The sequence below is a fragment of the Haematobia irritans genome, chromosome 4 (genome assembly GCF_050003625.1).
Source record: "Haematobia irritans isolate KBUSLIRL chromosome 4, ASM5000362v1, whole genome shotgun sequence".
In the NCBI taxonomy this organism is placed as follows: Eukaryota; Metazoa; Arthropoda; class Insecta; order Diptera; family Muscidae; genus Haematobia; species Haematobia irritans.
In genome coordinates this window covers 185,816,831-185,837,121 of record NC_134400.1, presented here as the reverse complement: position 1 = coordinate 185,837,121, position 20,291 = coordinate 185,816,831, and the positions used below count along the sequence as shown (strand labels likewise).

General features: G+C 33.3%; 1 protein-coding gene across 1 annotated transcript in view; it reads right to left on the bottom strand.

The window, feature by feature from the left end:
* TrpA1 (Transient receptor potential cation channel A1) overlaps positions 1–20,291 on the bottom strand; it is a 91,515-nt gene that overhangs the window by 42,232 nt on the left and 28,992 nt on the right. The window contains exons 6-7 of the mRNA XM_075307148.1: positions 13,000–13,195; positions 7,382–7,489 (exon numbers count right to left, since the gene is read on the bottom strand). Of these exons, the coding sequence (XP_075163263.1) occupies positions 7,382–7,489; positions 13,000–13,195 (304 nt within the window). The remainder of the gene's footprint in view (positions 1–7,381; positions 7,490–12,999; positions 13,196–20,291) is intronic.

The following is a 20,291-nucleotide window of genomic DNA, read 5'->3' as shown; positions in this document are numbered from 1 at the left end:
GACCAAACTTGTCTATGATATAATGATATACGTAATTTAATATTTTTAAGAGAATTTTTGTACGTATTGAATGCTTCATGAGAAATTTATTACAATTATTTGAAGTTGGTAGGAATTAATCTCAATGACACCATTAACATCAAAAAAAAAGCAGTTAGAAACATTTCTTAAATTGAGATAATGATTGGAATGCTACTCAGAATCCAAAAGAGGTTTTCGCAAAAAGTCCTTCAAAAGGTGAAACAATCTGTTGAAACCTACATTTATTATGTCCTCCTCTTTAGTAAAGATATAAATTTATTTGTGTTACTTATTTTCCTGTTTGTTGAGACCTTTGAAGTTGGCCAACTTCATAGGAAAAAAAACTCAAATCTCTTTATGATTGCTAATATTTGGAAAGCAAACGAACGAAAAACGAACCCAAATATTAGACCATAAACAGATTACTCACACACTATTGTAGCTTCAGAACAAAAAAAAAACATAAGAGGCTTTATTACATAGTAATACTCATCTATACACACACACATACTATAGCAATTGGTTTGTCATCTTATGACCTTTATGTCCTTTAAGATGTTGAGCATTGGGATACATGGGAATCATATGATTGCTGGCAAAAACACCAACGGTAACTTGGATATTTTTGCCATATTTATGAAATTACGGATATTTTCTTCGAAAACATATCTTGAAGATGTTAACAACCATTAAACATTTTATAAATATGGCGATTTAACAGAAAGTAAACATAAAATAGAAATTGTTAGTTTTTAAAATAAATTGATTACGAAGTTTTTTTTTTATAATTCAACTTAAGTAAACATTTTGATTGGGTGAAATTATTCAGAAAAGTTCACAAGACAAAAGGCATAGGTCATTGAAATTGTAATTTTAAATTTACTTGAATTGTATATTTAGGCAGATAAAGTCGAATTTATGATAGATGATTCAAATGATTGTTTGTAAACTATTTTATTTGTTTTTAAAGAACATTTTTTAGCGTCAAAAGAAAATTTTGCTTGTCTGAAATTTCGTTGCTCAGAAAAAAAACTCTCACATTAATTCAAATTTTTTTTTTTTCAAAATATGAAATTTTCTTACACAACAGAAAAAATATTTTGTTTGTTTTGAATTTATTTCGGCATAAGCCGGCTATCATACAAAACCCTTTTTTCGGAAGGTTCAAGTGTGGTTCATTGTTGGGTTTAATGAACTGCCTGAATTTACTCTGATAATTGGTTGATAGTTTTGCCGCAAGTAGAGGACGCTGATGAGGAATGTGGTAATTCCAACCATCTTGCAGTCTATAGGGCTTTGCCCAAATAAATTTGACAAACATTATTTTCCTCTGTTGGTTAAGCTACACTTGTAGTTTAGTCAATGTATGGTTTTAAGCTGCAATAAAAACAACAACAATTTTTAATATATTTTATAATTATTTTATTATGATATATTGCAAATACTAAAACATTTTAGTTAAAATTTATAAAATGATCCTATATATTTTCTTTAATGGTGGCTCTACTGTTTTTCTGGGTGTATAATCTAAATCCAACATTCTTCATTGATTGTCCTTTTTGGTGCAATTTTCTAATTGTTGCCACATTTAAAAAACATTTACGGTGACAATAAATCTATGGTGGTTTTCTCAAAAGAAAAATAACATAAGGTGACTGTTTGTTGAAGTATTTCTAGATGGGCCTGCGCCACAGGGTAACAGGTCGGCTGATAAGTCCCCGGTCTAACAAAGAAAAGCATATTTTTTTTTTGTCAAAATTTGTTTTTACTATTCAACATAGTTCCCTTCAAGAGCGATACAATGATTATAACGACCTTCCAAATTTTTGATACCATTTTGGTAGTACTCCTTCGGTTTTGCCTCACAATAGGCCTCAGTTTCGGCGATCACCTCTTCATTGCAGCCAATTTTTTTTTCCTGCGAGCATCCTTTTGAGGTCTGAGATCAAGAAAAAGTCGCTGGGGGCAGATCTGGAGAATACGGTGGGTGGGGAAGCAATTCGAAGCCCAATTCATGAATTTTTGCCATCGTTCTCAATGACTTGTGGCACGGTGCGTTGTCTTGGTGGAACAACACTTTTTTATACCCTCCACCATAGGATGGGGGGTATATTAACTTTGTCATTCCGTTTGTAACACATCGAAATATTGCTCTAAGACCCCATAAAGTATATATATTCTGGGTCGTGGTGAAATTCTGAGTCGATCTGAGCATGTCCGTTCGTCCGTCTGTTTAAATCACGCTAACTTCCGAACGAAACAAACTATCGACTTGAAACTTGGCACAAGTAGTTGTTATTGATGTAGGTCGAATGGTATTGCAAATGGGTCATATCGGTCCACTTTTACGTATAGCCCCCATATAAACGGACCCCCAAATTTGGCTTGCAGACCCTCGAAGAGAAGCAAATTTCATCCGATCTTGCTGAAATTTAGTACATGGTGTTAGTATATGGTCTCTAACAACCATGCAAAAATTGGTCCACATCGGTCCATAATTATATATAGCCCCCATATAAACCGATCCCCCGATATGGCTTCCGGAGCCTCTAAGACAAGCAAATTTCATCCGATCCGGCTGAAATTTGGTATATGGTGTTAGTATATGGTCTCTAATAAACATGCTAAAATTGGTCCACGTCGGTCCATAATTATATATAGCCCCCATATAAACCGATCACCAGATTTGACCTTCGAAGCCTCTTGGAAGATCAAAATTCATCTGATTCAGTTGATATTTGGTACGTGGTGTTAATATATGGCCTCAAATACCCATGCAAAAATTGGTCGAAATCGGTCAGTAATTATATATAGCACCCATATAAACCGATCCCCAGATTTGACCTCCTGTGATTTTTGGAGAAGCAAAATTCATCCGATACGGTTGAAATTTGGCACGTGATGTTAGTATATGGTATCCAACAACCATGCAGGAATTGGTTCATATCAGTCCATAATTATATATAGCACCCATATAAACCGATCCCCAGATTTGACCTCCTGTGCCTTTTGGAGAAGCAAAATTCATCCGATCTGGTTGAAATTTGGTACGTGGTGGTAGTATATGATATTTAACAACCATGCCAAAAGTGGTCCATATCAGTCCATAACATAGCTTGGGAATTTCGATTACAATTAGAAATCATTACGATTAGAGAAATAAAATAATTTAATCATTAGAATTGAATTTAGATTAAAATTTCAGATTACTAATTGATTACATTAGAAATAATCAAAAATCTAATCACAATTAGTGACGATTAGCATTTCTAATCAAAACTAATCAAAAAATAATTGATTAGATTTCTAAATAATTTTTGATTAGATTTGATTAGATCAACTATTTTTAACTATTTTTGTGAAAGGAAAATATTTATTTGTCATATTTGTTGCTATACTTACATAATATAAAATCCTCAGAAGTCATCCAGAGCCTTTTAGGTTCAGCTCTTCAGGCATCATCAATACTCCAAGACGAAATTCATTGTCAGACTTTTCTTTTGAAAAGTTGGTATTAATGAAGTCTAATGCCAATTGTATACAAGCAGCTTTGTCTAGTGTTTATTTAAAGAACAGGGTGCAACGTATGCAATTTTATACAATATTCAAAAACTGTTATATTATGTAAATATAGCATCAAATATGATAAATAAATACTTTCTTTTCACAAAAAATAGTTGATCTAATCAAATCTAATCAAAAATTATTAAGAAATCTAATCAATTATTTTTTTGATTAGTTTTGATTAGATTTGATAAGAAATGCTAATCGTCACTAATTGTGATTAGATTTTTGATTATTTCTAATCTAATCAATTAGTAATCGTCAAAAATGGCTAACTAATCATAATTAATCAATTTTTCAACCAAAAAAAAAAATCTAATCCAATTGCTAATCATTAGGATTACTAATCATTATTCCCAAGCTATGGTCCATAATCATATATAGCCCCCATATAAACCGATCCCGAGATTTGGTTTTGGAGCCTCTTGGAGGAAAAAATTCCCTTCGAGTCAGTTGAAATTTGGTACTTGTGCTAGTATATGGCCGTTAACAACCATGCCTAACAAGGTCCATATCGGTCTATAGTTATATATAGCCCTCAGATAAATCGATCCCCAATCACACAAAAATTGGTCCATATCAAGTTCATAATTGTATATAGCCCCCATATAAGCGTCACCCATATTTCAATTCTGGCTCCCTACGCACCGTGGGAGCCATATCGATTCGTAATTATTTGTAGACGTACATACATTTTGTCTAATATATACCACGTGTGGACTAACTCACAATTTAGAAAACGATTTAAGATACCACAACCCAAGTAATTCGATTGTGGATGACAGTCTTTCGTAGAAGTTTCTACGCAATCCACGGTGGAGGGTACATAAGATTCGGCCTGGTCGAACTTACGGCCGTTTATACATGTTCTTCTTCACATGGGGCCGTTTTGCCGCGATTTCGACTTTCGAACGCTCCAATAACGCCATATAATAGTCACTGTTAATGGTTTTTCCCTTCTCAAGATAATCGATAAAAATTATTCCATGCGCATCCCAAAAAACTGAGGCCATTACTTTGCCAGCGGACTTTTGAGTCCTTCCACGCTTCGGAGACGGTTCATCGGTCGCTGTCCACTCAGCAGACTGTCGATTGGACTCAGGAGTGTAGTGATGAAGCCATGTTTCATCCATTGTCACATATCGACGGAAAAACTCGGGTGTATTACGAGTTAACAGCTGCAAACACCGCTCAGAATCATCAACACGTTGTTGTTTTTGGTCAAATGTGAGCTCGCGCGGCACACATTTTGCACAGAGCTTCCGCATATCCAAATATTGATGAATGATATGACCAACACGTTCCTTTGATATCTTTAGGGCCTCTGCTATCTCGATCAACTTCATTTTGCGGTCATTCAAAATCATTTTGTGGATTTTTTTGATGTTTTCGTCGGTAACCATCTCTTTCGGGCGTCCACTGCGTTCACCGTCCTCCGTGCTCATTTCACCACGCTTGAATTTTGCATACCAATAAATTATTGTTGATTTCCCTGGGGCAGAGTCCGGAAACTCATTATCAAGCCAAGTTTTTGCTTTCACCGTATTTTTTCCCTTCAGAAAACAGTATTTTATCAAAACACGAAATTCCTTTTTTTCCATTTTTTTTTACAATAACAAAAGTTGCTTCACAAAAGGCGCTCTATCTCACAAACCAATTGACTTACAGACGTCAAATTTTGACACGAATCATTTGAAGGTAAAATAATATGCATAAAATACTAGCGACGCCATCTATGTGTCAGACCGGGGACTTATCAGCCAACCTGTTATTATAAGTTAGTGCATATGTTTGCAATACCCAGAAGGAGACGAGATAGACACATGGTATATTTGGCAATATTGTTCGGGGACAACCCCTGATCGATCTAGCCATGTCCGTCAGTCCGTCCGTCCGTCTGTGAACACATTTTTCTAATCAAAGTCTAGGTCGCAGTTTAAGTCTAATCGACTTCAAATTTGGCACAAGTATGTATTTTGGGTCAGAATAGAACCCTATTGATTTTGGAAGAAATCGGTTTAGATTTAGATATAGCTCCCATATATATCTTTCGCCCGATATGCACTAATATGGACCCAGCAGCCAGAGTTTTATACCGATTTGCTTGAAATTTTGTACAAACGTAACACTTAGTCGTATAGTCAAGTGTGCAAAATTTGATTGAAATCGGTTCAGATTTAGATATAGCTCCCATATATATCATTCGCCCGATATGGACTTATATGGCCCCAGAAGCCAGATTTTTGGCCGAGTTTGGTTGAAATTTTGCACTAGGAGTACAATTAGTAGTATAGTCAAGTGTGCAAAATTTGATTGAAATCGGTTCAGATTTAGATATAGCTCCCATATATATCTTTCGCCCGATATGGACTAATATGGTCCTAAAAGCCAGAGTTTTGGCTCAATTTGGTTGAAATTTTGCACAGGGAGTAGATTTAGCATTGTAGCTATGCGTGCCAAATTTCGTTGAAATCGATACAGATTTAGATATAGCTCTCATATATATCTTTCGCCCGATATGCACTTATATGGACCCAGAAGCCAGAGTTTTATCCCGATTAGCTTGAAATTTTGCACAAGGAGTACAATTGGTAGTATAGTCATGTGTGCCAAATTTGATTGGAATCGGTTCAGATTTAGATATAGCTTCCATATATATTTTTCGCCCGATATCGACTTATATGGCCCCAGAAGCCAGTGTTTTGGCCCAATTTGGTTGAAATTTTGCACTGGAAGTACAATTAGTAATATAGTCATGTGTGCCAAATTTGGTTGAAATCGGTTCAGATTTAGATATAGCTCCCATATATATGTTTTTCTGATTTCGACAAAAATGGTCAAAATACCAACATTTTCCTTGGTAAATCGCCACTGCTTAGTCGAAAAGTTGTAAAAATGACTCTAATTTTCCTAAACTTCCAATACATATATATCGAGCGATAAATCATAAATAAACTGTTGCGAAGTTTCCTTAAAATTGCTTCAGATTTAAATGTTTCCCATATTTTTTACTAACATTGTGTTCAACCCTAGTGCATTAGCCGACTTAAATTTTAAGTCTATAGATTTTGTAGAAGTCTATTAAATTCTGTCCAAATCGAGTGATATTTAAATGTATGTATTTGGGACAATCCTTTATATAGCCCCGAGCACATTTGCGGGTGTGATATGGTATCGAAAATTTAGATCTACAAAGTGGTGCAGGGTATAATATAGTCGGCCCCGCCCGACTTTAGACTTTCCTTACTTGTTTTTTACTAACATTGTGTTCAACCCCAGGGGATTATACTGAAATTTTAAGTCTACAGTCTTTTGAAAGTCAAACAAATTTTGTGCCGGTCGAGTCAGATTTAAATGCACACCCAGAGAAGGAATATGTTCACCTCAAACATGTTTTAAGAGCAAAATGTTATTTTTGGGTGGTGAACATGTAACATGGTTTTCGCAACCATGTTATTTTCTCGGAAATCATGTATCTGATTTCGGCAAGCAGGTTATATTTGACGAGAAAATAACATTTTAGTGACAAACATGTTACATGGTCACCATACAAAAATAACATTTTGCTCCTGAAACATGTTTGAGGTGATCATATTCCTTCTCTGCGTGCATTTAAAGGGGAACAGAAATCTTTATATATAGCACCCAACACATTTGACGGATTTGATATGGCGAAAATGTGGCTCTACAAAGTGGTGCAGGGTATAATATAGTCGGCGCCGCCCGACTTTAGACTTTCCTTCCGTGTTTCCTTTAATTTAGTTTTTGACTTCATATAATATAGTAGAATACTTGCCTGAAAGAATACTTCCATAGTCTTGGAGCTAGCATTTTTAGCCGCCTCGTGTATGGGATAGTAACCATTATTGCAGGGTTTACGTGGGCATGCATCAAATTCAGTTATCTAATAATATTCATGTTGGCCATAAAAAAAACGAAAAGAAAAAAAAGAATATACCACATTAATACATAAATACATTACTCTAGGAAATATTTTAGATGTTAGAACATTGAAATCGAAAAACATTGACAAAAAAAAATGTTGAAAAATTTGTGTTAATTTCTATAAAATTTAATATGGGGATAACATTTACCAAGAATTAAACAAGGATCGGTGCAATAACACTAAAGGTGTCCAGAAAAAAACACAAAATTTCGTTTTTTCATCATCATTGGCTGAGTTTTCCAAAACTATTTAACTAATTATGATATTCATGCATTTGTAAGTTTTATGCATTTTATTTTGCAATATTTTATTTTATAAAGAAAATTTTCTCAAAATTTTATTTTATATAATTTTATTTTATATAGAAAATTCGACCAATTTTTATTTATATTATTTATTTTATTTATATAAAAAATGTTGTCAACATTTTATCTCTATAGAAAATGTTCTTAAAATTTTATTTCTATAGACAATTTTCCCAAAATTTTATTCGTATAGAAAATGTTGTCAACATTTTATTTCTATAGAAATTTTTTCCAAAATAATATTCCCAAAATTTTATTTCTATAGACAATTTTGTAAAATTTTTTTTTTAGCTATGGGAGAAGATGATGCATAGTGGAAAATAGAAAATGTTCCCAAGATTTTATTTCTACAGGAAATTTTCTCAAAATTTTATATCTACAGAAAATTTTCACAAATTTTTTTTATATAGAAATTTTTTAAAATTTTTTTTTGATGTAGAAATTTTCTCAAAACTTTATTTTTATAGATAATTTTGAAAAAAAAAATCTGTAGATTTTTTTCTATAGAAAATTTTGTCAACATTTTATTTCTATAGAAAATTTTCTCAAAATTTTAATTTTATATAAAATGTTCTCAAAATTTTAATTTTATAGAAAACATTCCAAAAATTTGTTTTTCTATAGAACATTTTCTCAAAATTTTCATTTTATAGAACATTTTTCCAAAAATTTTTTTTCTCTAGAAAATTTTATCAAAATTTTATTTTGGTAGAAAATTTTCACAAAATTTTATTTCTAAAGAAATTTTGTCAAAATTTTATTTCTATAGAAATTTGTCTGCAAAGTTTATTTCTATTGAAAATTTGCTCAATTTTTGAAATCTATAGAAAGTTTTCTCAAAATTTTATTTCTATACAAATTTGTAAGGTACCTCTTAGTTGGAGAGGAATATTTTGCAAAGTCTACCAAAACATCAAGATTTCTACCAAACAATAAAAACTCTACTGTCCTTATTATGTTGACCATATGTGTATATTTACACTATGGTTTAAAGGTTTGGTAACACTAACAGAGCTTTTCTCAAAATTTTATTTCTACAGAAAATGTTCTAATTTTTTTATATAGAAATTTTCTCAAATTTTTTTTTGATGTAGAAATTTTCTCAAAATTTTATTTCTGTGGATAATTTTGAAAAAAAAATCTGTAGAATTTTTTTACCAATTTTTTTTCTATAGAAAATTTTGTCAACATTTTATTTTTATAGAAAATTTTCCCAAAATTTTAATTTTATTCAAAAATTTCCCAATTTTTTTTCTATAGAAAATTTTATCAAAATTTTAATTTTATAGAAAATTTTCCCAAAAAATTTTTTCTCTAGAAAATTTTGTCAAAATTTTATTTTGGTAGAAAATTTTCACAAAATTTTATTTCGGTAGAAAATTTTCACAAAATTTTATTTCTATAGAGATTTTGTCAAAATTTTATTTCTATAGAAATTTGTCTCAAAAGCTTATTTCTATTGAAAATTTTCTCAAATTTTTAAATCTATAGAAAGTTTTCTCAATACGTTATTTCTATACAAATTTGTAAGGTACCTCTTAGTTGGAGAGGAATATTTTGCAAAATCTACCAAAACATCAAGATTTCTACCAAACAATAAAAACTCTACTGTCCTTATTATGTTGTCCATATGTGTATATTTACATTACGGTTTAAAGGTTTGGTAACACTAACGGAGCTTTTCTCAAAATTTTATTTCTACAGAAAATTTTCTCAATTTTTTATACCCTCCACCATAGGATGGGGGTATATTAACTTTGTCATTCCGTTTGTAACACATCGAAATATTGCTCTAAGACCCCATAAAGTATATATATTCTGGGTCGTGGTGAAATTCTGAGTCGATCTAAGCATGTCCGTCTGTCCGTCTGTCCGGCTGTCCGTCCGTCTGTGGAAATCACGCTAACTTCCGAACGAAACTAGCTATCGACTTGAAACTTGGCACAAGTAGTTGTTATTGATGTAGGTCGGATGGTATTGAAAATGGGTCATATCGGCCCACGTTTACGTATAGCCCCCATATAAACCGATCCCCAAATTTGGCTTGCGGAGCCTTCCGGAGCAGCAAATTTCATCCGATCCGGTTGAAATTTGGTACGTGGTCTAAGTATACGATCTCTAACAACCATGCAAAAATTGGTCCATATCGGTCCATAATTATATATAGCCCCCATATAAACCGACCCCCAGATTTGACCTCCGGAGCCTCTTGGAGGGGCAAAATTCATCCGATCCGGTTGAAATTTGGTACCTGATGTTAGTATACGGTCTCTAACAATCATGCAAAAATTGGTCCATATCGGTCCATAAATATATATAGCTCCCATATAAACCGATCCCCAGATTTGACCTCCGGAGCCTCTTGGAGGAGCAAACTTCATCCTACCCGATTAGTATATGGTCTCTAACAACCATGCAAAAACTGGTCCATATCGGTCCATAATTATATATAGCTCCCATATAAACCGGTCCCCAGATTTGACCTCCGGAGCCTCTTGGAGGGGCAAAATTCATCCGATCCGTTTGAAATTGGGTACCTGATGTTAGTATACGGTCTCTAACAAGCATGCAAAAATTGGTCCATATCGGTCCATAATTATATATAGCTCCCATATAAACCGATCCCCAGATTTGAACTCTGGAGCCACTTGGATGAGCAAAATTCATCCGATCCAATTGAAATTTAGTACGTGGTGTTAGTATATGGTCTCTAACAACCATGCAAAAATTGGTCCATATCGGTCCATAATTATATATAGCTCCCATATAAACCGATCCCCAGATTTGACCTCCGGAGCCTCTTGGAGGAGCAAAAGTCATCCGATGCGGTTGAAATTTGGTACATTTCGTTAGTATATGGCCTCTAACAGCCATGTAAAAATTGTCAACATTTTATTTCCATAGAAAATTTTGTCAAAATTTTATTTCTATAGAAAATTTTGTAAAAAATTTATTTCTGTAGAAAATTTTGTCAACATTTTATTTTTATAGACAATTTTGTCAACTTTTTATTTCTATAGAACATTTTGTCTACATTTTATTTCTATAGAAAATTTTGTCAACATTTTATTTCTATAGAAAATTTTGTCAAAATTTTATTGCTATAGAAAATTTTGTCAACATTTTACTTCCATAGAAAATTTTGTCAACATTTTATTTCTATAGAAAATTTTGACAAGTTTTTATTTCTATAGAAAAATTTGTCAAAATTTTATTTCTATAGAAAATTTTGTCAAACTGAATTATATACGTATTTAATCGGCCTTTTTTTTGTTTAATATATACCCCTTATGGACTAACTTACAATTTAGAAGACAGTGTTAAAAAGTTTTACGATACCTTGCCATCGGCAAGTGTTATCGCAACCCAAGTAATTCGATTGTGGATGACAGCCTTTAGTAGAAGTTCCTACGCAATCCATGGTGGAGGGTACATAAGATTCGGCCTGGCCGAACTTACGGCCGTATATACTTGTTTTTATATAGACATTTTCTCAAAATTTGTTTTGATGTAGAAATTTTCTCAAAATTTTATTTCTATAGATAATTTGGAAAAACAAATATTTCTGTAGATTTTTTTTTTATCAATTATCTTTCTATAGAAAATTTTGTCAACATTTTATTTTTATAGAAAATTTTTCCCAAAATTTTAATTTTATTGAAAAATTTCCCCATTTTATTTTCTATAGAAAATTTTATCAAAATTTTAGTTTTATAGAAAATTTTCCCAAAAATTTTTTTCTCTAGAAAATTTTGTCAAAATTTTATTTCGATAGAAAATTTTCACAAAATTTTATTTCGGTAGGAGAGGAATATTTTGCAAAATCTACCAAAACATCAAGATTTCTAGCAAACAATAAAAACTCTACTGTCCTTATTATGTTGATCATATGTGTATATTTACACTACGGTTTAAAGGTTTGGTAACACTAACGGAGCTTCATGAAAATGGGGTTTAATTGTAAAGTTATTTAATTTATGTTTTAACGGTAAAAAAATCAGTTTGCTCATGGTTCATTTTTTTATTCATTTTATAGGGAACACAATTTAGAACTGGCATTTTGGACTATTTTTTTTTCAACATTATAATCAGATTTTCTTAAAAAAATATTGGGAGCAGTGAGTAACGGATATAAAAAAAATAATTTAAGAAAAATACGCATATAAGAAAGTGTAGCAAATGCATTCCTTTTTAGTGTTTTTTTTTTGGTGAAAAAGGGTTGCGTGTTAGAAAAACATGTATAAGAAAAAAAATAATAAACGAACAACTTGATTATCAAAACCTACGATATTTGGGTACGCGACGGTAAGTACCCAGTATAATTTTTCAATGGCAACACTGTAATGCAATTCTATTAATTCAAAGTAGCAGTGCAGCATTGCATTTCCGGAATGACCCATAGATTAACTAACAAATCACACATTTGCATACACATGAAATTGCATTAAAAATATAGGTTATTATCACTTAGATGTTTACAATTAATTAAATATAAATCATTCTTTAAATGCACTACAACATATTTTATGATATTTTGCCATTGCAGATCAATCAGCATCCATAGAAAAAACATTAATTAATCATCCATACAGTTCTTCTCTTCATCCTTGCTAATAACAGTTGAGACAAAACAAAAAAAAAAAACAAATATCATGTGGCAAGGGTGTGAGTATGTGTGTGTATACAAACTGATATGTGTTATTACAAATGATTGATGGATGTTTCATTAAACAAGTACATAACCTTCAAAGAGAAAGAGAGAGAGATTTATTCCAAAAGTAAACTCACGATGAAGATGAGACAGGTACCAACCATTAGGAGTATACCATGTTGGCGTTGGATGAATATATGTATTTATGAATATTAAATTACATCGTATTAAAATAAAATAAAATTGAATTGAAGGTTTTTTTTTTCTTTAGGGAAATCATTAGGTAGTTTGCGAGATTTGTGCATATTGTCTTGTTTGTTAACAATCGGCTCTATTTCCCTTTCTCTCTCTCTCTCTTCAACAAAATAAACGATATTAATGCATTTGGATGTACATAAATAAGGGGTAAACATAAAATAATAATAATAATTTTGTTCATTGCAAAACAAATCGAAGGTGCGTTTGAAGCAAGCCAATTAGAAAACCAGATAGTATACCCTGCAGTCCCATACCAAAATTCTGGCACACTCCTCGTGATCGTAGATGGCAGCCAAGTGTAAAGCGGTTCGCCCATGTTCGCCGCCCTGTTGTATATCGATGACATTGCGATACTTGCCCATAACACACAGTGCCTTCACCTTATTCATCTCTGTGGCCAAATGTACGGGTGCCTGTTTCTTTTCATTGAGGATGCTCGTGTCCACAGGTCTGCTAGGAAAAATCCAATACATTTAAATAGAAAAGAGAAAAAACAAAAGGGAAATTAATTAGTGCAACTGGTTTCATTAAGCAATTGCCATTGCAATGGCAATAGAATGGTCATTTCGTAAAATATTTGCGAGTCAATTAAAAATGACACTTTTAAATGACCAGAGTAATGAATATCCAAATGCATTGCTTTTATTTATTGCTAATAGTCAACTTCTTGGAACATTCTTTTTTTATTTATTCTGGGTATTTTTTGTTTGCATTGCGTAAATTAATTAAAAATTGCATTAATTGTCCTCATGAAATATGACCACTTTCACACGGGTAAAACCTTTGAAGACCTAAAAATTCATTTGAAAAATAGAGGAAATTTTCCAAAGTAATTGGAAAGGAATGATTTGTATAATCAATTAATTTTGTTTTATTTTCAATTAATTTATATGACAATGTTACTTAACGAATCTTCAGCAAAAAAAAAAAAAAAAAACAAATAACAAGTATATACGGTCGTAAGTTCGGCCAGGCCGAATCTTATGTACCCTCCACCATGGATTGCGTAGAAACTTCTACGAAAGAATGTCATCCACAATCGAATTACTTGGGTTGTGGTATCTTAAAACTTCTTAATATCGTTTTCTAAATTGTGAGTTAGTCCATACGTGGTATATATTAGACAAAAAAGTTATGTATAGGTAAGTCTACAAATAATTTCGAATCGATATGGACTTTTTGCACGGTATGTGGAGAGCCAGAATTGAAATATGGGGGTCGCTTATGTGGGGGCTATATACAATTATGAACTTGATATGGACCAAATTTTGTGTGATTGGGGATCGATTTATCAGAGGGCTATATATAACTATAGACTGATATGGACCTAGTTAGGCATGGTTGTTAACGGCCATATACTAGCACAATGTACCAAATTTGTACCAACTGACTCGGATGAAATTTGCTCCTCCAAGAGATTCCAAAACCAAATCTCGGGATCGGTTTATATGGGGGCTATATATGATTATGGACTGATATGGACCACTTTTGGCATAGTTGTTAAATATCATATAGTAAAACCATGTACCAAATTTCAATCAGATCGGATGAATTTTGCTTCTCCAAAAGGCACCGGAGGTCAACACTGGGGATCGGTTTATATGGGGGCTATATATAATTATGGGCTGACATGAACCAATTCCTGCATGGTTTTTTGGATACCATATAGTAACATCACGTACCAATCTGCAACCGAATCGGATGAATTTTGCTCTTCCAAGGGGTTCCGGAGGTCAAATCTGGAGATCAGTTTATATGGGGGCTATATACAATTATGGACCGATTTCGACCAATTTTTACATGGGTGTTTGAGGCCATATACTAAAACCTTGTACCAAATTTCAGGCGGATTGGATGAAATTTGCTTCTCTTAGAGGCTCCGAAAACCAAATCGGGGGATCGGTTTATATGGGGGCTATATATAATTATGGACCGATGTGGACCAATTTTTGCATGATTGTTAGAGACCATATACTAACACCATGTATCAAATTTTAGCCGGATCGGATGAAATTTGCTTAGAGGGTCTGCAAGCCAAATCTGGGGATCGGTTTATATGGGGGCTATATATAATTATGGACCGATGTGGACCAATTTTTGCATAGTTGTTAGAGATGAATTGAATGGATGAATTGGAAATTCATTTATCATTGCAGCTATCACAGAAGAACCCGAATTTACCGAATACATAGAAAATGTTACGTACCTGCTGGACATAATATCAAATTGGCGTGTTCTGTTAAAAATTTAGGATCATATAAGGTAAGTGAAAAATGAAATAATTGAAAATTACAATTAATACTAAACTAATTAGGGTCTTGGGTATTAATTATATATTTATCATTTTGACTTAATTTACCATAAGCCCAATATTAACTATCAAACCATTTTTCACATTTCCCATTAATTTCATATAAAAAATAAACACTCACACCAAGACGTATGAGTAACAGAAATATATGCGTGCTCTTGGCGTATGAGTATTATAAATTATTTTAAATATCAATAAGGATGTCACATTTTAGTTCTTTATATAGTTTCCATCTTCTTCTTTGATACTACTTTTTATAGACCTATGGTTGAACTCAAACGACCAATAAAACATAGAGGGCGTATAATTACCGAAAATATATGAACCAATCTGGCGTATGAGTATTAAGAATTATTTCAAATACCGAACAAGCATATATAAAATAATTAGAAATCAAATCTAATAGAAAAACTATATCAACTCGTAAATTTTTTGTGATTTCAAGAGGGTCAAACCCATAAGCTTATAAAGTTTTATTTGGAGATGGGTTTATCAAAGGCTTTATAAAAAAAACATTAATATGGGTCAGTTTAGTCAGATCAATATGAAACGATTAGCGTGAAAGTTAGCGTGATTTTAGCAGAGGGACGGACATGTCTAGATGAACTCAGAAATTCACCAATATATAATTTATACTTTATGTGGTCTCAGACACAGTTTCCACTCTGGCCAAAGATAACCTACCAAAATTGTAAGAATATTTTACCAAAAATCTACCAAATTAACAAAAAGTCTTATTTTTATGTTTTTGACTTTGATCAATGGACTTTGATAGTGTGACTTAAAACGAAAATCAAATTTTTTGAATTATATTGAATTTATAGAAAACCTAATTTTAGTTCTATAGAAAATTTTGTCCAAATTTTAGTTCTATAGAAAATTTCTCAAAATTTTATTTCTGTAGAATATTTTGCGAAAATTTTATTTCTTTAGAAAATGGTGTAAAATTGTTAGTTCTATCGAATTTTTTTTCCAAATTTTATTTCTATAGAAAATTTTGTCAACATTTTTTTCTTTAGAAAAAATTGTCAAAATTTTAGTTCTATAGAAAATTTTGTCCCAATTTTAGTTTTATAGAAAAATTTTTCAAAATTTTATTTCTATAAAAAATGTTCCCAAATTTTATTTCTATAGAAAATGTTCTCAAATTTTATTTCTATATAAAATATTGTGAAAATTTTATTTCTTTAGAAAATTTTGTCAAAATTTTATTTCTATTGAGCATTTTGTCACACTTTTATTTCTGTATAAAATAGAAGTAACTCTTGGAGAGGAATCTACCAAAACGTTGAGAATTCTACTTCTATAGAATATTTTGTCAAAATTGTATTTCTTTAACACCATGTACCGAATTTCAGCCGGATCGGATGAAATTCTCTTCTCTTAGAGGGTGTGCAAGTCAAATTTGGGGGTCCGTTTATATGGGGGCTATACGTAAAAGTGGACCGATATGGCCCATTTGCAATACCATCCGACCTACATCAATAACAACTATTTGTGCCAAGTTTCAACTCGATAGCTTGTTGCGTTCGGAAGTTAGCGTGATTTCAACAGACGGACGGACGGACGGACATGCTCAGATCGACTCAGAATTTCACCACGAAATCTTAGAGCAATATTTCGATGTGTTACAAACGGAATGACAAAGTTAATATACCCCATCCTATGGTGGAGGGTATACAAAACACGTTGGCTAATTTCATTTATAAAGAAAGTTCTGCAATATTAAATGTTACCAAATGTTGTTCTCAAGCGAGTACAATGGCAGGGAATGGGTTAAGATACTACTCTAAGATAGGATTCAAGAAATTTGAAGACGATTGCCTTAATTTTGAAGAATTTTCGGAATTATTAAAGTCAAGTTTACATTGGTTCAACAAAATTTTCTTTCATTTAATGATTCCCACGATCACTCAACTATAAGGACAAAATAACTTCATTGAAAAATTTATCGACTTTTGGACTTTATATTAGAGGTCTCCACAATTCCATTTGTAAATGCAGAGTACACGTGTACTTGCTGCATGAGTACATCTATTTGAGAGAGTCGCAAAACTATCGGTACACATTTTGATGAACACCAAAAGCCACATTTTGATGAACACCAAAAGTAACTTCTTGTTGCTACTCTGATGTCTTCACTACCAACAAACACATATTCCTCTTTCTCTCTTATTGAAGTGTACTCAGAGTGATCACGTCGAGTATGTTGCGAGAACAAAACTTCATAGAGTATTAAAAACAGTTACTCTCCATAATATATGTTTTGGTTTGTTATAAAGAACGGCAAACGTTAAGGTAAGTGTGTGACATACATAAATATATGAAATATCTATGATTCATAATAATGGAAAGTTTTGCTTCGCACATAACTGAGAAATACTTGTGGTACCACGTGAAGTGAAGAGAATCCATTTTGTACTTTTTCTCAAGTACTTACATTTTTATTGTTCCTTTTTTCGGAACAAATATTGTTTTGGATAAGTACTTGGTGGTATTTGACAAGCAAGTGTTCTCTTCACTTCACTACTTGCGCTCTGAGAGAAAGACAGTGTATGTACTATATTCGACAGCGAATTGCATACATGTAGTAAAAAGTTATTCGTTGCAGACCTCTACTTTATATCATAGAAGTGCGTCTCCTATGCTAAGCAAAACACGCACTCGTATTTTTAGGCCAAGAAATTTGACATAGCAATGCGAGCATCTTTTATTGTCAATGAATGCTATTCTATGTTTCACATTACGGTCAAACCAATTAGATAAGCTTTGAAACACTCAGAAAAGTTGTCAGCACTATAAAAATGAGAAACTTAAAACTTAAGAACTTGCAGGTATTCGCCTTTGGTCCCTGCAAGGCATGGTGACCATTTCACCCTAGTGGCTTAATATACCCATAACGGTCTCATCAAATCTTCCACTTCGTATCAATCGCCTTTCTTGTCAGTTCCTATATTTGGTTACTTCATATGTTTGCTTTTTTTTCGATGGGGGAAAATTTCCCACCAAATAGTAAAAAAAAATTGTTTAGTTCCTTCAAAGCATTGTCATACAATGACAAAGAATTTTTAATGGGAAAATATTTCGTTAAATAAAATGTCGGAAATTCTTAGACAAATCTACCACGTCTACGTGACACGTGGTAGATTTGTTTTTCCTTTTATTTCATTATCTAATAAAAATGCAAAAATGTGTCTTCCGTTTGCTATTGAAAAAGGATTTGTTTGAAAGGAATTCGTATAAATTCCCAAAGGGGTTTCTTGGAATAGCTGGGAGAGTGGAAAAAAATGAAATATTTAAATATCGTTCATGGCAAATTGTAGGAAACCTTTAATATTCAAATTTAACAATTGACATTTTTCCGGTTGATGGGCCTTGATTTAAGCATATCAAGATGAAGTCGCCCTTGCAATCCAAATAACAATTGACATTTTTCCGGTTGATGGGCCTTGATTTAAGCATATCAAGATGAAGTCGCCCTTGCAATCCAAATAACAATTGACAGTTTTCCGGTTGATGGGCCTTGATTTAAGCATATCAAGATGAAGTCGCCCTTGCAATCCAAATAAAAACAAGTATATACGGCCGTAAGTTCGGCCAGGCCGAAGCTTATGTACCCTCCACCATGGATTGCGCAGAAACTTCTACGAAAGTCTGTCTTCCACGATCGAATTACTTGGGTTGCGGTAACACTTGCCGATGGCAAGGTATCTTAAAACTTCCTAACACCGTAATATATACCACATAGTCGATACGTGGTATATATTAAACTACAAAAGGGCCGATAAGGTACGTATAAAGGGTTATACGGTCAAAATTTGGTCAATATAAACTTGACGTATTTCTTTCAATTTTGCATTTAAAAAACCTGAACACCCCTCATTTTGAAGGTGTGTGTGTGTGTAGAATGTTGCTCCCCTTTTGATTTTGGAATTCACTCTTCAGTTGTCAAAATGCCGTCCAAGCAAGAAGAGCAGCGTATCAAAATTTTGCTCGCGCATCGCGAAAATCCTAGCTACTCGCACGCAAAGCTGGCAAAATCGCTAAAAGTTGCCAAATCAACCGTTACAAATGTAATTAAAGTGTTTGGGGAACGTTTGTCGGCAGCCAGGAAGTCTGGATCGGGGGGAAATCGAAAACCGGAAGCCGCTGAGACGGCAAAGACAGTTGCCGGTAGTTTCAAGCGAAACCCTAACCTCTCTCTCCGAGATGCCGCAAATAAGCTGGGTGTATCGTCTACAACCGTGCATCGAGCCAAAAAACGAGCCGGACTATCGACTTACAAGAAGGTAGTGACTCCAAATCGCGATGATAAACAAAATACGACGGCCAAAGCGCGATCCCGGAGGCTGTACACGACGATGCTGACGAAGTTTGACTGCGTGGTAACGGACGACGAAACCGACTACAAGCAGCTTCCGGGACAGGAGTTTTATACGGCAAAACGAAGGGGAATGGTAGCAGATATTTTCAAGCACATAAAACTGTCAAAGTTCGCAAAGAAATATCTGGTTTGGCAAGCCATCTGTACCTGTGGCTTGAAAAGCAGCATTTTCATAGCTTCCGGGACTGTCAACCAAGAAATTTGAAAGAGTGTTTGAATAAACGTCTGCTGCCTTTCCTGAAGAAACACGGTTGTTCCGTACTGTTTTGGCCGGATTTGGCATCTTGCCATTACGGTAAAAAGGCCATTGAGTGGTACGCCGCCAACAACGTGCAGGTGGTTCCCAAGGACAAGAACCCTCCCAACACGCCAGAGCTCCGCCCAATTGAGAAATACTGGGCTATTGTCAAGCGGAACCTAAACAAGGCAAAAAAAAAACTGCTAAGGACGAGCAGCAGTTCAAGGCAAACTGGCTTTCTGCGGCGAAGAAGGTTGACAAGGTGGTTGTACAAAATCTAATGGCAGGTGTCAAGCGTGAGGCCCGGCAATTCGGATTTGGAAAAGCGAAAGCCTAACTGAATATTTTTCCTGAATTTTATACTAATTGAACTTGAAAAAGAAATTTGATTTGATTTTGTAAATTAACGATTTCACCGATTTACACTCGTTTTCCCTTGACCAAATTTTGACCGTATCACCCTTTAATATTGAAAAATTTATTAAAATCAACATATCGTCAATTCAATGGAATCACAATAAATCGTTAATTCTTGTAATTTTAACTAACTAATACTACGTTCGCACTAGGCACGAAAATATATCAATACAAACACAAACCCGTATATGCACAC